Source organism: Cyprinus carpio, chromosome B16 (assembly GCF_018340385.1).
Source record: "Cyprinus carpio isolate SPL01 chromosome B16, ASM1834038v1, whole genome shotgun sequence".
Taxonomy (NCBI): Eukaryota; Metazoa; Chordata; class Actinopteri; order Cypriniformes; family Cyprinidae; genus Cyprinus; species Cyprinus carpio.
Window position 1 is genome coordinate 7,662,429 of NC_056612.1, and position 17,293 is coordinate 7,679,721.

General features: G+C 37.8%; 1 protein-coding gene across 1 annotated transcript in view; it reads left to right on the plus strand.

Annotated features, from left to right (window-relative positions):
- Positions 1 to 17,293, plus strand: part of dnah5 (dynein, axonemal, heavy chain 5) — a 140,311-nt gene that overhangs the window by 52,741 nt on the left and 70,277 nt on the right. The window contains 9 exon segments of the mRNA XM_042741875.1: positions 108 to 336; positions 1,227 to 1,304; positions 1,307 to 1,371; positions 1,815 to 1,990; positions 2,241 to 2,433; positions 2,812 to 2,942; positions 15,855 to 15,885; positions 15,887 to 15,986; positions 15,989 to 16,008. Of these exon segments, the coding sequence (XP_042597809.1) occupies positions 108 to 336; positions 1,227 to 1,304; positions 1,307 to 1,371; positions 1,815 to 1,990; positions 2,241 to 2,433; positions 2,812 to 2,942; positions 15,855 to 15,885; positions 15,887 to 15,986; positions 15,989 to 16,008 (1,023 nt within the window).

Genomic DNA, 17,293 nt, shown 5'->3' on the forward strand with positions numbered 1-17,293 from the left:
AATCAAGATGCTTGATTTGCATAATTCCTTGGTGCTAAAACATCTACTCTCTCAATGTGAACTCTGTTTGCAAAGTCTGAAAACAAAAAAACAAAACATATTCACAGAATCAATTTACTTTCTTCACAGGTCACCACTGAGATCAGCTGATGGAGCAAAATGGCTTCTTTAAGCTGGAGAAACCAGGAGAGTTCACCAACATTGTGGATATCCAGTTCTTGGTGGCTATGATCCATCCTGGAGGGGGATGAAATTACATCCACCAGAGACTGAAGAGACAGTTTTCTATTTTCAACTGTACTCTTCCTTCCAATGTCTCCATAGACAAGATCTTTGGTTAGTATCATTGTCTGTCATTTGCAAAACAGTAAAAATACATTACTTTAGGACAATAGTTAAAAAAATAAAAAAATAAAAAAGCTAAAGATCTGAAGGTCAATTTGAGGCAAAATTGTTTCACCCCTTTCTGTCAAATTTGTAGCAATAACATGCAATCACAGACAGGTTTATGCATCATTATTAAAAACACTGTAAAATTCAGTCCAATTTGAAATGTTATTATAAATATGGCATTATTTTGCTCTCTGTGGTTGTGTCATTGTTTCCTTCTAATCTTTGCAGTCTTTTAACTACGGAGCTGTAGGACATGCATAAAGTATGTTTTAAAATTTCACAATTTCACCATTGTTTGGTGAATTTTCACAGATATTTTGATGGCAGGTGGCATAGATATATTTCAAAAGAATCCATCAAATAATCTATTTAGACATGGATTTTAACATGTTATTAAAGGCAGAAAAACAAAATTAGTATATGGAACATGCTTCTTGGCTTGACTCAGAGAAATATGATTTATCACATCTCATTTAACTTGGTCAAGGTTGTCAACAGCTTTGCTTAAGCGGAACCGATTTTATAATTGCATATTGATTCTGACTATGAGTTGCTGTTAGTGGTTCTCTCTCTGCCTGAAGGTCTGAATCTTTATATTGACCATTTTTGAAATGATATTTCATGCTCACATGCAGGTTAGCCTGCAATCTCGATATGTGTAATAATGTCATTTGTAACATTATTGTCATTCTTATTCAGCTCAGTATTAAGTCATTTATTAGTCATTCATTAAGGCCACATTTGCTCATTCGGTCCTTGTACATTTCCTGTCTGCTAAGCGCAATCCTTTCTCATTTACTTTCATATGCCATATGTATCTTTCTGTGCTGCAGGTGTGATAGGCTCTGATCATTACTGTTCCCATCTGGGATTTACAGAAGTACTCAACACAGTGGTCAGGCTTGTTGTTGTTGTGACCTCTCTTGCATTTGGCAGGGAATGCTCAGCGTGAGTGCAGAGGTCATCAGCTCATCAGATGTGAGTGGAACTGTATTTTTGCTCTTATTCAGACATTCAGTGAACAATCTGAATGAAAATACATAATTACAGCTATTACACCATATTAAGCAATTTAACACACATCTAGCAATGGAAATTCTATAGAACTGAATTATTTTAATTGCCATCTATCCATCCTGGCATGGTTTTTGATTGTGATTAGTCTTAACAATTCTGATTCCTTAACAGATTCCTTAAATTCATTAATGATTATACTTTTAGTATTACTACATTCAGTTTTTTTCACTCTTATCATTCTTATATTTTTAGTATGAATACAGTTGCTAATTACACATATGTTCCGATTAATGTAAACAAATGTCAAGAATTTTTGGTTCCGGTACTCTTTCAGTGAAACCCTACATACACTGGTTAAACAGAAAAATAAATAAATAAATAAATTGTATAATATATTGTTCCAGGTATTACTGCGGCTGTGGAAGCATGGATGTAAACGAGTGATTGCTGACCGGTTTACTGCCCCAGAGGATGTGTCCTGGTTTGACTACACGCTGGTCAAGCTAGTGGAAGAAGGGCTTGGAGAAGAAGAATGAATGGTGGGGGATCTTGAGGTGTATTCCTACTTTTCTTTTCTTTTTTTTTTCTTTTTTTATATGATGACATCAGTAAAAATGACTGCTTTCAAGTGTAACCAAGAAGGTTACCATCTGAATTGCATTAAAATGACTTTGAACATGCCAAATAAGGACACACCCAAATATTATTTGTATTAGTTTGATTTTCTTTTTATATAAGAAAGACATTTCTAAACATTGCTTTCATAAAGTGTACAGTAGAGAGTTGATTGGCAGCTTTTCTTCTGATTTGAAATGAAATATGTAGGACTGAGGTATTGTGATATATACAGGTGAAGAGCCAAAGGAAACTGATTTCGACATGCCAAAAGTATATGAGCCCATGAAATCCTTTGATAGTCTAATGGAGAGGCTGAACATGTTTTTGAGTCATTATAACGAGAGCATCAGAGGAGCAGGCATGGATATGGTCTTCTTCAAGAATGCCATGATTCATCTGGCATAAGTATCTTACAATATTGATGTTTTTTGTATCTCTGTATTGACAGCATGTTATCAACAAGGCCGCACCCTGGCCAGTTTGATAATTCTGCATTTGTTATCATGTTTTCAAAAAAAAAATAAAAAAAATTCAATAATCCATCTGTCTACTGAAAAGAATAACCTTGCTATAAGATATTAGCATCCTTCTAGCATGAAAGAGAAAAAGAAATGTAATGCTCACAAGAAATTTTGATTATTCCAATTTACCTTCCATGCTGATTACAGGGCAAGGACAAGTGCTCTGAGTTTCTTTATGTAAAGTGTTTGTATAAAAGTTTTGCATGGTAATGAGATGGCAGCTGTCTCTCCCTCTTTTCTCTCTTGCACAATCTTTCCCCAGATTCCTCGGCTCATCAGAGCACCTTGGGGAAATGCCCTACTGTTCAGTGTAGGGGGATCTGGAAAACAGAGTCTGACAAGACTAGCATCTTTCATCGCTGGCTAAAAGACTTTCCAGATTACACTCACCCGGTGAGTCACCTTCACATACTCAATCATTTATAGCCTCTTTATTCAAACTCACTTCCCCTCCAGGGAGACAGAGGAAATTTTTGTCTCCTGTGGTTTGAGTAGTTGATCTACTTCATCACTTCTAGACAGTCTTTACAATGCAACTCTTTTTATTACACAGTAATAACTGTAGCCAATGATTTTAACTGTCATTTTGGTCTTCTTTTCCCCCTTTTTTTTCTTTTTTTTTTTTTTACTGTTGCTCTGAATCATGGCACAGCATTCATGTGTTTGACACTAGTTTGAATCCAGTTAGCAAATTTTTTTGACCATTCCCTCATCATTGATTTTTCTAATGAAATATAAATAAAAAAGCTGTTTTTTTCTGGCATAATGCAGTTTAGTTGTGCTCCAGAAGGTGGTATCTGTGTTTAAGAGTGTTCTGGCCTTCACTTTCCAATTCAGCTCTGCTGTTGCAGAATATAAAGAGGAAAGAACCTATATCCAATCAAATGTGCAGTCTGATTCAGACAATGAGACTGGATATTTTCAATTCAGACCTGTCTCCAAATTCAATTAATAATTCAGTAGTAAAATTGGAAGTGGAAATATCTGCTAATTATTAAAGTCTGTAGTAAAATTGGAAGTGGAAATATCTGCTAATTATTAAAGTCTGTAGAAAACAGGGAGCCATCTGTCAAGTTATTCTTTTTTATATTGGCTTATTTCTGACTCTATTTAGAGGGAATTGTTTTTTCTGATTGAGGAATGGAATATTTTTGCCTGTGGCCACCTGTAATTCCACACCACTTTTCTTCGTTTGCATTTGTAATGATAGTAGCAAGCCTTTGGCAGTTCGACTCATATTTGGAGCATTTTTCATTGCTACTTATATTTGAGAATGATATGGATGAATCAGGTGTTGATCTCAGTGTGGATGTGAGAGTTCCCAGAGAAAGCAGATGGATTTCACATTGATGCATTCAAAACACAAGCTGCTCACAATTCTCGGCATCCAGTCTTTTTACACCCAATACAATCTTTGTTTAGTACAGAGTTGTAAAAAGCAACATGTCAGTTTTGTTCACTTTCTCGCTATACACAAAACACTTGCTAAATATATATATATATATATATATAACATACATATATATATATATATATATATATATATATATATATATATATTCATAAAATTCTGGGGTCATCCTTACAAAGAAGACACTAGTGATTCTCAGACTGGTGTTTTCTATTCATAGGTTTCATGTGACGTCACACAGTGCTGCGGCCACCATTTTCTAGGACCAAATTGAAATTCCGTCAGTCTGCTGAGCTGTGCTCTAGGCTTTGATAACAACAAATCACAATTGATTATTTTAGTATTTTAGTTAGCAAGTTCATAATGAAACTTGCAAGAGGTTAAATTCGCATGCAAGACAGCTGATTTCTACTAATTTACTTAAAAGTATAGTTAACCCAGAATTCTGTCATCATTTACATTATAACATAATTTCCACCTCATTTTTTTTAAAACCCCTGATTTTGTTTTTTCTGCAGAACTCAAAAGAAGATACTTTGAAGAATGCTGGTAATCAAAACAAACAGGTTTGTCACGTGTAGATGACATAAAGGGAGTAAATGATTTTCATTTTTGGGTAAACATTCTCTTTAATTAGGATGATACACACTTTAAATTTCAAACATACTGGACACAACCACTTAAAGGGATATTCCACCCCAAAATGAAAATTTTGTAATTTATCACTTACCCCCATGTCGTTCCAAACCTGTAAAAGCTCAGTTCATCTTCGGAACACATTTTAAGATATTTTGGATGAAAACCTGGAGGCTTGAGGCTGTCCCATAGACTGCCAAATAAATAGCAGTTTCAAGGTCCATAAAAGGTATGAAAGTCGTTGTCAGAATACTCCATCTGCCATCAGACGTGTGTTACCCGCCTCAAGTCTGGGAAGCCTGAGTGGGTAAATTAAATGTACCACTCTGGCCAGCACTGTAGAATGAGACGCTGTGAGACAGAGTACTGGCTGCAGTCTTCGGCAATATTTTATTGATTCTGACTCACCCGCTGCATTACCTTGACACAATAGCGTTTAATAGCGCTTGACACAATATTTTTAAGGTACACATACCACCAAAATTTTAATGGGTGTTTATTTATTTTTTCTCTACCCATATATTTTTACCAACTCCCTACACTCTCCCCTACTTTCTTAGATGGCTTCTGACATCTGAATTACCTCTCCAAGGTTGATATGATGGTTTGCCCAGAGCGTCATATGTGAACATTTCTCGTGGTTTTCCCACTCTTTGTGTCCTTCTCACATTTCTTTCCTCCATCTCAGTTTCTCTTTCAGTTTCATTTTCTTCAACTCTGACTATTTTCCCTTCATTCCTTAGTCTCTCCTCATCTTTATCTGGCATCACAGACCTTGGACTTGGAACAGGAACACATGGAGACTCAAAGATTTGTTCCATCTCTTGAACCTGGTTCCCCATGGGAACACCTCTTTTGTCAGGATAGAATTCCATTGCAGTTGGACGGAGGTTATAATGGTTTTGAGTTGTTTGAGTTTCAGGTTCACTCTCTGTTTGTGGAACCGTCACAAATTTGAAGGACATATGAAGGTCATACTGGTAAGTATGTTCCTCCTCATCTGAGGAATCTGAGTCTGACTCACTCTCCAGCTGACTTCTCACTTGTTTTCTGTGTTTTCCTTTTCTTGTCTCCTTAGCATCAGCTATCATATCTTCCAAAGGTAAGTCATTGACAGCTAGCAGGAGGTTGCGGTGAAGCACACAAAGAGTTTTGGAACCTGTCTCGGGTTGTATTTTGTACACTGGGCCATCACCGATGCGCTCTATGACCCGGTGTACATCCTTTTCCTAGCATGCACATAATCTTACTGCTCAGTCAAAGTATTTCTTGCCCTTTGCTGAAGACTTTTGGCTGTTCTCTTTTGCGATCTGATACGCTTGCCTTATTCTGTCTTCCCATTTTTGTGCAAAAGCTTGTTGATTCGAACTCTCTGTCTTGTTTTCTAGGTTAAACATATACATATATAGGACCTGTAAAAGCTCAGGAATCCCAGCAGAGTCCGCACTTCCCCCACTGTGCGGTGTTCCTTGTTCTTCAGAGCCCTGACAGCTTCCAAGTCTGCAGGGTCTATTTGAATTCCATCTCCTGACACCAAGCAGCCAATGTATCGCACTTGACTTTTAAATAGCTCACATTTTTTTTTGGTCGGAGTTTAATTCCATGCTCCCTCATCTTACGAAACACACTTCTGAGATGATCAACATAAAAAGACTGAAAGACTTTGAGTAACATAGCACATCTTCTTAACAGGGAGCGCAGCACTCAACTCTAATACCTTCCAAAACTCCTTCCATGCATTGCTGAAATGCAGCGGGGGCGTTCATTAAAGGTGTTAAAGGCAGTGACATGTCTAGAGTCCTCACTCACAAATCGATACACAAGCGCAAGCAGCTGTCTTTCTTTCGAAATGCATACCACTGGTGACAAATATGATGAGGATGACTTCTTGATCCAACCTCTGTTCAACATGTTTTGGACATAGTCTTTGACCTCCTTATAAAGGGGTTTTGGGATGGCATTTTAACACCTCTGGACTGGTGTGTTATCGGATAGACGGATTTTCAGGTGAAAACCAAGAATACACTCGATGTCCCCCTCATCCTGAGCTAACACATCTGATTCCTCATAAAACATTTTTCTTACAATACCTTGTTCCTGTTTATTGAGGTGTTCAAGATCAACAGGTGGGTCACATTTTTCTCCAACTCTCCTCTCATGATGTTCTTCTCTTTTACAGATATCATCTGTTGACGTGAGCTGGGATGATCCTAGCAGTGGACAGTCCATGCAATTTTTACTCACCAAAAGGGGCAATTTTGTTTTGTTTGCCACTTGAGATTTCTAATAAAACCTCAACTTATCCATCAAATGGTACGACCGTCCCGTTTGCTACAGTGACGTGAAGCTGGCTATCCGCTAGTAGAGATTCTAACGGTTGGATTTCGATGTTTGGTAAGTATTGCTTTAGCCACACCCATCCAACAATACTGACCTGGGCTCCACTGTCCAAAAGCATTTGAGGCCGGACACCATTTAAATGGCAAGTTATCATACAGTGACTGCCAATCAGCTGTGCAACACGTTTCTCTACAGTCTCACTCGCTCTGTTGGATGTGTTTTGGTTTACAGGTTTCTCACCTCTGGATGGACAGGGAGTAGTTTGGGACACTAGATCTTCTGTGATCACTGGTGGTCCCTCCCCAGTGACCTCCTCTCTTTTAACGCTCGACTTTTCATGAGACAGCCCACAGCTCGGTACCCTGCTTGACCACACACGAAACTGAGTACACACTTCAACATTTTGGGATATACACTGTTTGCAATTACCCTTCGCTTCCAATAGGTTGTTGGGCACTTGTTGCAACTATTTTTGTTTGCTGTTGAACACCAGGGCCCATGGACATGACAACTTTCTCCAGATTCTTGCAGATACTTGAGCAGAAAGTTCATGAATTGCATCACGATTGGCTTTAACTTCTGCATGACTCAGGGGAGAACATTGCCCAACCACATCATCCTGCTATGTTACATTTGCAATTGTGACTTTGGACTTATATGTGTGACCTATTCATTTTTGTCTTTCAGTTTCCTCACTAACAGACTGTGTAATAAGTTCTAGGATCTGGTCATCTGTGGTTTCCTGGGTTGCTTATTGCTGCTTTAATGTCCCTCAGGACAAATGTGTATTTTTCATTCAGACCCTGATACAGTGAGTGTAGGAAAACACCTTGGACCAGTTTACGATCATACTGAATCTCAGATTCTGTTTGTTCTGAAGCAAACAACACTCTCTGCTTAAGCCCCATTAACCTATACACAAACTGTTGAGGGGATTCTTTGTCCTGCTGTTTTGCATTGCTCAGCTCCAGAAATAATTCAGTACTACTTTTGTCCCTAAGGTGAGCTCTAAGGAACCATTTCAACTCAGCTACTGTAAGGCTATCTTTCGTGATTAGCATCTCTTTGAAGGTACCAGGTGTGATTACCTTTAACACTGTTCCAAATGATTTCTGACTCTGTGAAATTTTCTGCAATACCTTCATTGATTTGCTTGCAAATGCTGTTAAAACTCAAGTCTGAATTTGAATCAGAAATCTGTCCACCATAAATTTTGAACTCTCTACGTGGCAAATAGGATGAAACATCAGAGAATTTGATCAGACCAGTCATTTGTTCAGACACTTTAGGCAGTGGAATAGTTTGTTCAGCTCTTGCATGTGATGTCAGACCTGTAGTCGGTGCTACCTGCATCCTGGCAGCTACCGATGTCAATGCAAATTGTGATACCAGACCCAAAGTCTCTTCATTTTCTTTGACGTTGGATGCGAGACCTTGTTCCATAGCAGTCAACTCACGAACAAGGTCATGAAGGGTCAGCAAGCGGGCCATTCCTTGGTCCTCTAGACACTGCAGTTGTTCTCCTCACATGAAATCAATGAAGTCATAGAGTTCCACTTCTGTTGCATCCACGCCTGGGACCATCTCTCTTTCCTCTTCCGCGCAACACAGGGCTACTTTATAGAGTGCTTTGCAGTTTGAAGAACTGACCAGCAGGTGGAGCTGCTTCTCGATCTCCCACCTTAGTTCCTGAAGAGTAGCCATGACTGGACTGCTGGTGTCTGTCATTCAACTCACTGGTCTGGAATGGAAGACGTTCAACCACTGTGGTTCTTTACTGATCAGCACCCGACCACCAGGTGGCGCTGATCCTGGACGAGCCCCCAAGTTGTTACCCGCCTCAAGTCTGGGAAGCCTGAGTGGGTAAATTAAATGTACGACTCTGGCCAGCACTGTAGAATGAAAAGAGACACTGTGAGACAGAGGAGTACTGGCTGCAGTCTTCGGCAATATTTTATTGATTCTGACTCGCCCGCTGCATTACCTTGACACAATAGTGTTAAGCGCCCTCTACAGGCGGCAAGCATAACAACCACAAAGCATTCTTTTCCACACATAATGAACTGATGAATGAAAATGAAGACGATGAGTTTACACAAATTTATATTAGTAATTAATATTTTTAAGGTACAAATACCACCAAAATTTTTTTCTCTACCCATATATTTTTACCAACCCCCTACACGTTCAATCTGGGTTACATAAAGCGATGGGAATATTTTTTGTAAGTGAAGAAAACAAAAATAACTACTTTATTCAATAATTCCTTTGTCAACGGTCTCCTCTGTGTCTGTCCATATCACCCTATGCTGTATATGCTCTTCTGTGTCGGATAATTTGAATTTTGAAATGCGATAGTGTATTATGTGTAAGCCAGGTTAATGAGATGGGACTTTAATCTAGATTTAAACTGACAGAGTGTGTCTGCCTCCCGAACAGTGTTAGGTAGATAGTTCCAGAGTTTGGGGGCCAAAAAGGAAAAGGATCTGTCACCTGTAGTTGATTTTGATATTCTAGGTATTATCATTATAGCTAGTATTATATTATAGCCAGAGTTTTGAGATCATAGTGGACATGAAGGACTATGATGCAATAAGAGCTCACTCAGGTACTGATGAGCTAAACCATTCAGGGCTATATAAGTAATTTGCAAGATTTTAAAATGTATACAATGTTTAATGGGGAGCCAGTGCAGTGTTGACAGAACAACTAATATGGTCATACTTCCTGGTTCTACTAAGCAGTGTTAATTTCGTCAACGAAGATGAGGACAAAAAATATTTGTTAACAAACATTTTTTCTGTGATGAAGATGAGATGTTGACGAGCTAAACCTAATATATGATGATTAAAAACTATGACAGAATTTATGCCGCGTCTTCGTTAACAGGAAGAGACAGGAGTATAATGTTATTTGAGGAATACAGGGCATTCAAAATACATCCTATGTGCATTCAAAATGTGCGTCTTGTCATTGGATTGCAATCAGATAAGGGGCGTCCCATATCTAGTCTCAGTATGGCAGCCGCAGTGGATGGACAGACTACCAAAATGTGAACTAGATAGTGGTAGAGCATTGAGTTAACAAGCGCAAGGTTGGGGGTTCGATTCCCCGGGAGCACATGTTAGGTAAAAATTGATACCCTGAATACACTGTAAGTCGCTTTGGATAAAAGCGTCTGCTAAATGCATAATTTTTTTTAAAAACTATCTTAAACAATGGGCTTAGCACCCGAATGGGTAGGGTTAAGGTGACCATACATCCCATTTTTCCCGGGAGTCACAATTCGTTGTCAATTAACTTAAAGTTAGTGAAGGAGGGATAGGCAGAATCGTGCTGATAGAAGTGCTCTCTCTCACACACGCTCCACTTCTTCAGTTCTCATATACAGCGTGTGATCAGTTCTTAGTGCTCAAAGACATACACAGCAGTCCAATTGTCTGTCGTATAGAGTATCTCACGTAAATACAGTCAGTTATGGATTAAGTGAATGTAAACAGGTGTGTGAAAACTGAACGTGTGTCAGTATTACACGCATGCCTTCCACCTTAAAGGGACAGCATTAATTAAGTACCTATCCGTGTCATTAATGTTAACCAACAAAATATGTTAAATAAATGTACACATTAAGTAAACCTACTGTATCTAAAAAAATGAGTTTAGTTCATATCTCTTTCATATTTGTCTTATTGTGCTTCTTTTTCAAAAATTATAAATGATATATATTATCTATATTATATATGAACAACTATAATTTTTATAAGTTGCACCCTTTTCACTACTGTTTAAAGGGATTTGTCATAATTTATTCAAGTTTTTCCAAATTCAATTGTTGATTCAAATTTCTCATGAGTAAAAGTTGACAAAAATGCAATGACTTTTCGTCAACTAAAACTTTGTCTCAGCCTCAGACGTCACGCCCACGGACCGTTGACTAAACGTCTAATGCATATGGCACACAAGTGTCGAAGTCTTCATCGGATTGTTTGAATTCAACAGGATTTCCACACCAGTCTGTTTTTGTGGTGACATTTCCACGCCCTGAAACATGATGCTGAATGAAACTGTGATTGGTTGTTTGACATGTCGGTCAAACAGCCTCATGGGCAGGCCTTGGGCAAAGAAAGCTGCCATCAATTCCAGACCTTCAGCCGCAGTCTGGCTAGTCTAGTTTTACGACTAACTAAAACTAGACTAAAACTATGAAAGACTCAAATGACTAAAATGTGACTAAAACTATTAAGCATTTTTGTCTCAAGATAAAGATTAAGATTAAATCAAAAATGCCTGTCAAAATTAACACTGCTACTAAGAACTCTAGATGCTGCATTTTGAACCAGTTTGAGTTTATATATTAATTTTGCAGAGCAACCACCCAATAAAGCATTGCAATAATCTAACCTTGAAGTCATTAACGCATGAATTAACGTTTCTGCATTTGACATTGAGAGTATAGGTCGTAATTTAGATATATTTTAAGATGGAAAAATTCAGTTTTACAAATACTAGAAACATGTTTTTCAAAGGAAAGATTGCTATCAAAAAGCACACCTAGCTTCCTAACTGATGACAAAGAATTTACAGAGCAGCCATCAAGTATTAGACCGTGTTCTAGGTCATTACAGGTTTTTGATTATTAAGACCTCTGTTTTTTTTTCAAACTTTAGCAGTAAGAAATTTATATCATCCAGTTTTTTATATCAACTATGCATTCCGTTAGTTTTGAAAATTGGTATGTTTCATCGGGTCGCGAAGAAATATAGAGCTGAGTAACATTGAAAGCTAACACCATGTCTCCTGATGATATCTCCCAAGGGTGAAAAGTAAGGGTCCTAGTACTGAGCCTTGGTGTACTCCATACTGCACTTGTGATTGGTATGATACCTCTTCATTCACTGCCACGAATTGATGGCAGTCAGATATGTACACGTTGAACCATGCTGATGCACTTCCTCTAATGCCAACATCATTTTCTAGTCTTTTCAAAAGAATGTTGTGGTTGATAGTGTCAAACACAGCGCTAAGATCCAGTAGCACTAATAGAGAGACAACCATGATCAGATGATAAGAGCAGGTCATTTGTAACTCTAATGAGAGCAGTTTCAGTACTATGATACGGTCTAAATAGTGACTGGAAATCCTCACAGACACCATTTTTCTCTAAGAAGGAACATAGTTGTGATGATACTCCCTTTTCTAGTATATTTGACAGAAAAGGAAGATTCTAGATCGGTCTGTAATTAATGAATTCTTTTTATGGTCAAGTAGTGGTTTTTTAATGAGAGGCTTAATAACAGCCAGTTTTAAGGTTTTTGGGACATATCCTAATGACAGTGACAAGTTAATAATATTCCGAAGAGGATCTTTGACTTCTGGAAGCACTTTTTTTTAGGAGTTTAGATGGAATAGGGTCTAACATACATGTTGCTGGTTTAGATGATTTAACAAGTTTATACAATTCTTCCTCTCTTATAATAGAGAATAAGTGGAATTGTTCCTCAGGGGATCTATTTCTGATGCGATACTGTGGCTGATGGCTGCATGGTTACAATTTTATCTCTAATAGTTTTGCTCTTGGAAGTAAAGTAATTCATAAAGTCATTGCTACTGTGCTGCTGGGTAATGTCTGCACCTGCTGATGTTATATATATTTTATTGTTAATTTAGCCACTGTATTGAAGCCACTTAGGGCTAGCATAAGGTCCCCCAGAGGGCTCCCAGTGCAGGGCCCCTGAGATTTTGCTTATTGGCAAAATGTTGGCCCCTTAGTGCTGGCCCTGCATGGGCAGCCCTCACTTAGCCCACACTATTAATCTACAACAGGGGTGCCCAACCCGGTCCTGATCAAACATACTTTTCAGCTAATATAACTTAAGTCTTTGAGAAAAACAATTAATATACATCTGAAATGGATGCAGACATCACATAACTAATGTCTTTATTGTCAAAAAATGTACTGTAGGAAAATGAATTTCAAATCAATGGATTTATTAAATACAAAATATAAAATATTCAGTTCAGGTTAATACAGCTACATACTGTATAGCCAAAAATGTAAATTCAGTAAAAAAACAAAAAACAAAAAACAAAACAAAAAAAACAAAACCAAAACAAAAAGAAAGCAAACAAACCAATGTAAGATTGTAGGATTTTGTTGTGAAATTTGATGTGTGTGAAAGTCTTATCCATAGTACATCAATGTCCAAACACTGTCCATATCTGAAGTTGACTGATTAATAATAATCCAACCTCTTGTAATGAAAACATGCCACAGCTCTCAAACACCAGAGTCTTCCTAACCAGAAACAATCAAAAATAGTCCAGATTATAGTCTCACGTCGAAAAGAATTTTAAATCCATATTCAAACTGGACCATAATGTGACAACCTTATCAATAAAAGGTCCTTCTAAAATGCATACAAATACACTGTCTTAAATTCTTAGCATCAATCCAAACATAGGCCATACATACATGCAACATTTCTGCAAAAAAACATCAGTAATGTACACTTTCAAAAAAAACATCTCGCTGGCTACTGCTGCTTGTTATTGCTAACTCTCTCTACCGCTTTAATTGAGGAAACCTAAAACACCCTAGCACCCATAGTGGTAAGGAAGAAAACTGCCAACAAAATTCTCATTAACAGGCTCATGTCTGGCACACACTGGGCCATCATTGGATTAATGTGGGCAGTCCCATAGTGTGGGCTGTTCAAAGAGAGCCTGCGGTGAGCCCAAAGCTGTCGGCCTTGCCTGGGCAAGCCCGCACTGGGCCTGTTTAGGTTTGGTGTGGGCTGGCCCTAGCCCACTTTGCCCACAAAAACCAGCATGGGCCCCGCAAGGACATGTTTGCAGGTTTTACTCATCGTGATTGTAAAATAATTCAGACTCACCACAGTTGTTGATGGACTCATGAAAAAAAAGGAAAAGAGAGAAAAGTGTGAGAAACAGAGCGAGAGAAAAAGAAGCGGTAGGAAACACGAATGGAGATGCGATTGTCAAGCTAATAGGCTAACGGAATGCTAATGCCCTGCTAATGTGCAGGGCTCGCAGTTCAGATTAAAAGAAAAAAAAATAAACTCAAACTATTTAAACAACAAAATCAGAAATATGGTGAGAATTAAATTATACTTTAGCAATTTAAACAACAGAGAGTGATAGTAAGAGAGATTTCAACAGATAAACAAAGCCAAACAGCGCTACAAACACACTCAGCAGCACGGCTGACAGGACCAGGAAGCGATCTCCCTCTGTAATGTAGTAATTATGATGATAATCATATTAATGCATAAAATACAAAATTTTGATTTGTTTCATATGTTCGGAAAAAGGAACACAGCTATAGGCCAGGAAGTAGGCTTAGAAGAAAAGTGTGCAACTGAATCTAAAATTGAGCATGAGCTAGGTTTCATAGCAATATTAAAGGGGTCATATGATGCAATTTCAATTTTCCCTTTCTCTTTGGAGTGTTACAAGCTCTTGGTGCATTAAAAAGATCGGTAAAGCTGCAAAGACTAAAGTCTCAAATCCAAAGAGATATTCTTTATAAGTTATAAGTTAAGACTTAAGTTAAGTTATAAGTTAAGACTTGTCCACGCCCTCCTAAAACGCCTCGTTTAAACACGCCCCCACATGTCTACGTCACTGTGTGGGAAGATTTGCACAACCTCCCCAAATGTTCATGCAAAGAAAGGAGGAGTAACTTTTATTCTCACTGTAGTATTGTTGTTGCCGCCGCCAACATGTTGTGGAGATGCTGTGTGTTTCATTGGGTCATCACATGTGGTTGCCGCAAACCTGCAGGCCGCTCCTTTGTCGAATCCGCCCAAATCAGTGGTTAAGTTGTATTTTATGGAGGACTGTTTCCTGAACCTGCAGAGTAGCCTACCAACCGTCTGTGCTCAAAGGCTGTTTCTATAAAGTGGGGCAGTTCCAACTTTGTAAGGACAGTCTGGCGCTTCTGACTCACAGCCCGTTAAGTACGTTTTTTTATATATAAAGAATTTGCCACTGACGGTTCAAACGTGAGTTTTGAGCAGTGTAGAGTAGGCTTGTTTCTCCGGTCACAAATGCAGACATGGTTTTATGTTTACGCAGCGTGATGCGCAGCACAGCGCAGAAAAAGACAGTATAAGTCATTATGTCCCCACTGGATGCAACAAATGCCTAGTTTGTAATGGATTTTATTGGTTTTGTCTCGTCGTGCTGGGAGACGGCATCACAGTATGGTAAGGGGCATAAAGCTTGAGGTATTCAGCCAATCACAATGCATTGGATAGCTGGCAAATCAGCGTACACCTTGCTTTTCAGAACGATGAACTTTGTAAAAATCGACACATTTCAAAAAGGTGGGGCATAGAGGAGCAACAATAATGTACATTATGTAGAAAATAATGTGTTTTTGAACCTTAAACCGCATGAACACATTGCATTACAACAAATACACAACATAATGTTCTTTTTAGCAATGTCATATGACCCCTTTAAAGGATGAATTATTTTTATTTATTTTGAGTTCATAAAAGTTTCAATTCACAATTAAAAAAAAAAAAAAACTATACATTTAATTATAAGATAAATTATTATATATATAAAAAACTACACATACTGTATTAATGTTTTATTATATTTACTGGTATACACACTGTGATTATCGGTTAATATTTTAACAATTTAACAACACATTTACATATTCATGATTATTTTATGTTTTATTTGTTTGTTTGTTTACTGGTCACATGACATGTAAACAAATAAAATATGTTTTTAGTAAACGTTTATTTAGTTTTTCTTAAAAAATTAATTATTTTAGTTATAATATTTTTTTACATTAATTAATTAATGCATTTTTATCAACCCGAGTTTTGGAAACTCTGCCAGAGGAATAAAGCCTGCTGTTTTGCATGCTGTGTTTTTAGTTCCTACAACACCCTCAACCTGATGGAGGACCTTGAAGGGATTGTACAGGACTGCTGCACAACAGGGCAAAGGCATCAGCTTTATTTTCACTGACAACGAGATCAAGGATGAATCCTTCCTGGAGTACATGAACACGTCCTTTCATCAGGAGAGGTCAGACAACCATTCTGACATCATGCTTATAGAAGCACCCACAAGCCCCACAGCATCCATTCTGAGCCGTTTCATGATGTTTTTATAACACACGCTAAAATAGCCAAGCTACATGTGTTCCCAAGGTTACAACATATGCCCCCTTAATAATTCAACCGTTATTTCACTACAAATAAGTCAAATTTCCTGAGGCACCATAATGAAAATAAACAAAGGGAGTTTGTCACCCTACCCTCTGACAAATTACAGAGCTCATTCTGTGTGGTAATGACACACAAAAAAATGGTATCTGCGAGTCACGAGATGCATTGCTTTATATTAGAGAGACAGATGGATTTGTCAAAGAGGGGAAAAAAATGGCAGCTCTGCGTCCTAGAATGTGACACCTACCAGACAGCATTGACTGCCCTCACTTGTTGTGGATTTCATCCATCACACTGAAACTAACAGAGCAGCATTAATGAGGTGTTGCATTAACATGACCGCACCCCAGGGGAGAACACTGCACTTCTGCAGAGCTGAAGGTGGAAAAAGGGATAAGTTGGATAGACAAACTGTTTATTTACAATTACATTTATTGAAAGAGACAGGGCCCATGAGTAAAATATTCCAATATATAATATTCTTGTGACTCTTGTCCTGACTGAGCTTAATCTTAAATGTAAACTAAAATAAATTATTATAGGCTGATTAAGAGCTACATGCAAAATAAGTAAAAATTTTAGAAAAATTTGAGGTTTTCACAAAAATAAGTTCATTAAGCCCTCTTCTAGCGATCCCAATGCTCCAAATATTAATTAAACATCTAAAACTGGGAACTGTTGGAGAAAAACATCTGATGTGTAACATTATATTAGATCTGTGCATTAGAGTAGGTCATAATATATAGGCCGTCTGTCTCATTAATGTTAATCTAACAATAAAAGAAAAGAGCGAATCACTTGCTGCTCTAGATCGAACTGCTTTTGTAGTTTTAAGTATTAATTTATTTGTAATGAACACACTAAAGAGATTTTTATTATTTATTATTACTTCCCCCCACCTAGCAGAACCAGACTGAAATTCCTAAGGGAACCTTTTAACCTCTGGTCTTCACAGAACATCCTTATGTCAAAGAAAGGCAGAGAAACTGTCTTCATCTTCATTTTGTGTTCATCTACAGAGGAAGGAATCTATAGAAATATCAGTCCATTGCTTAACTCCATATCATTTATGAAATCATGTTTCTAATCACTTATTGTGTATGTCTTTTTAATAACTATTGAATAGCTTAAGTATTCATATT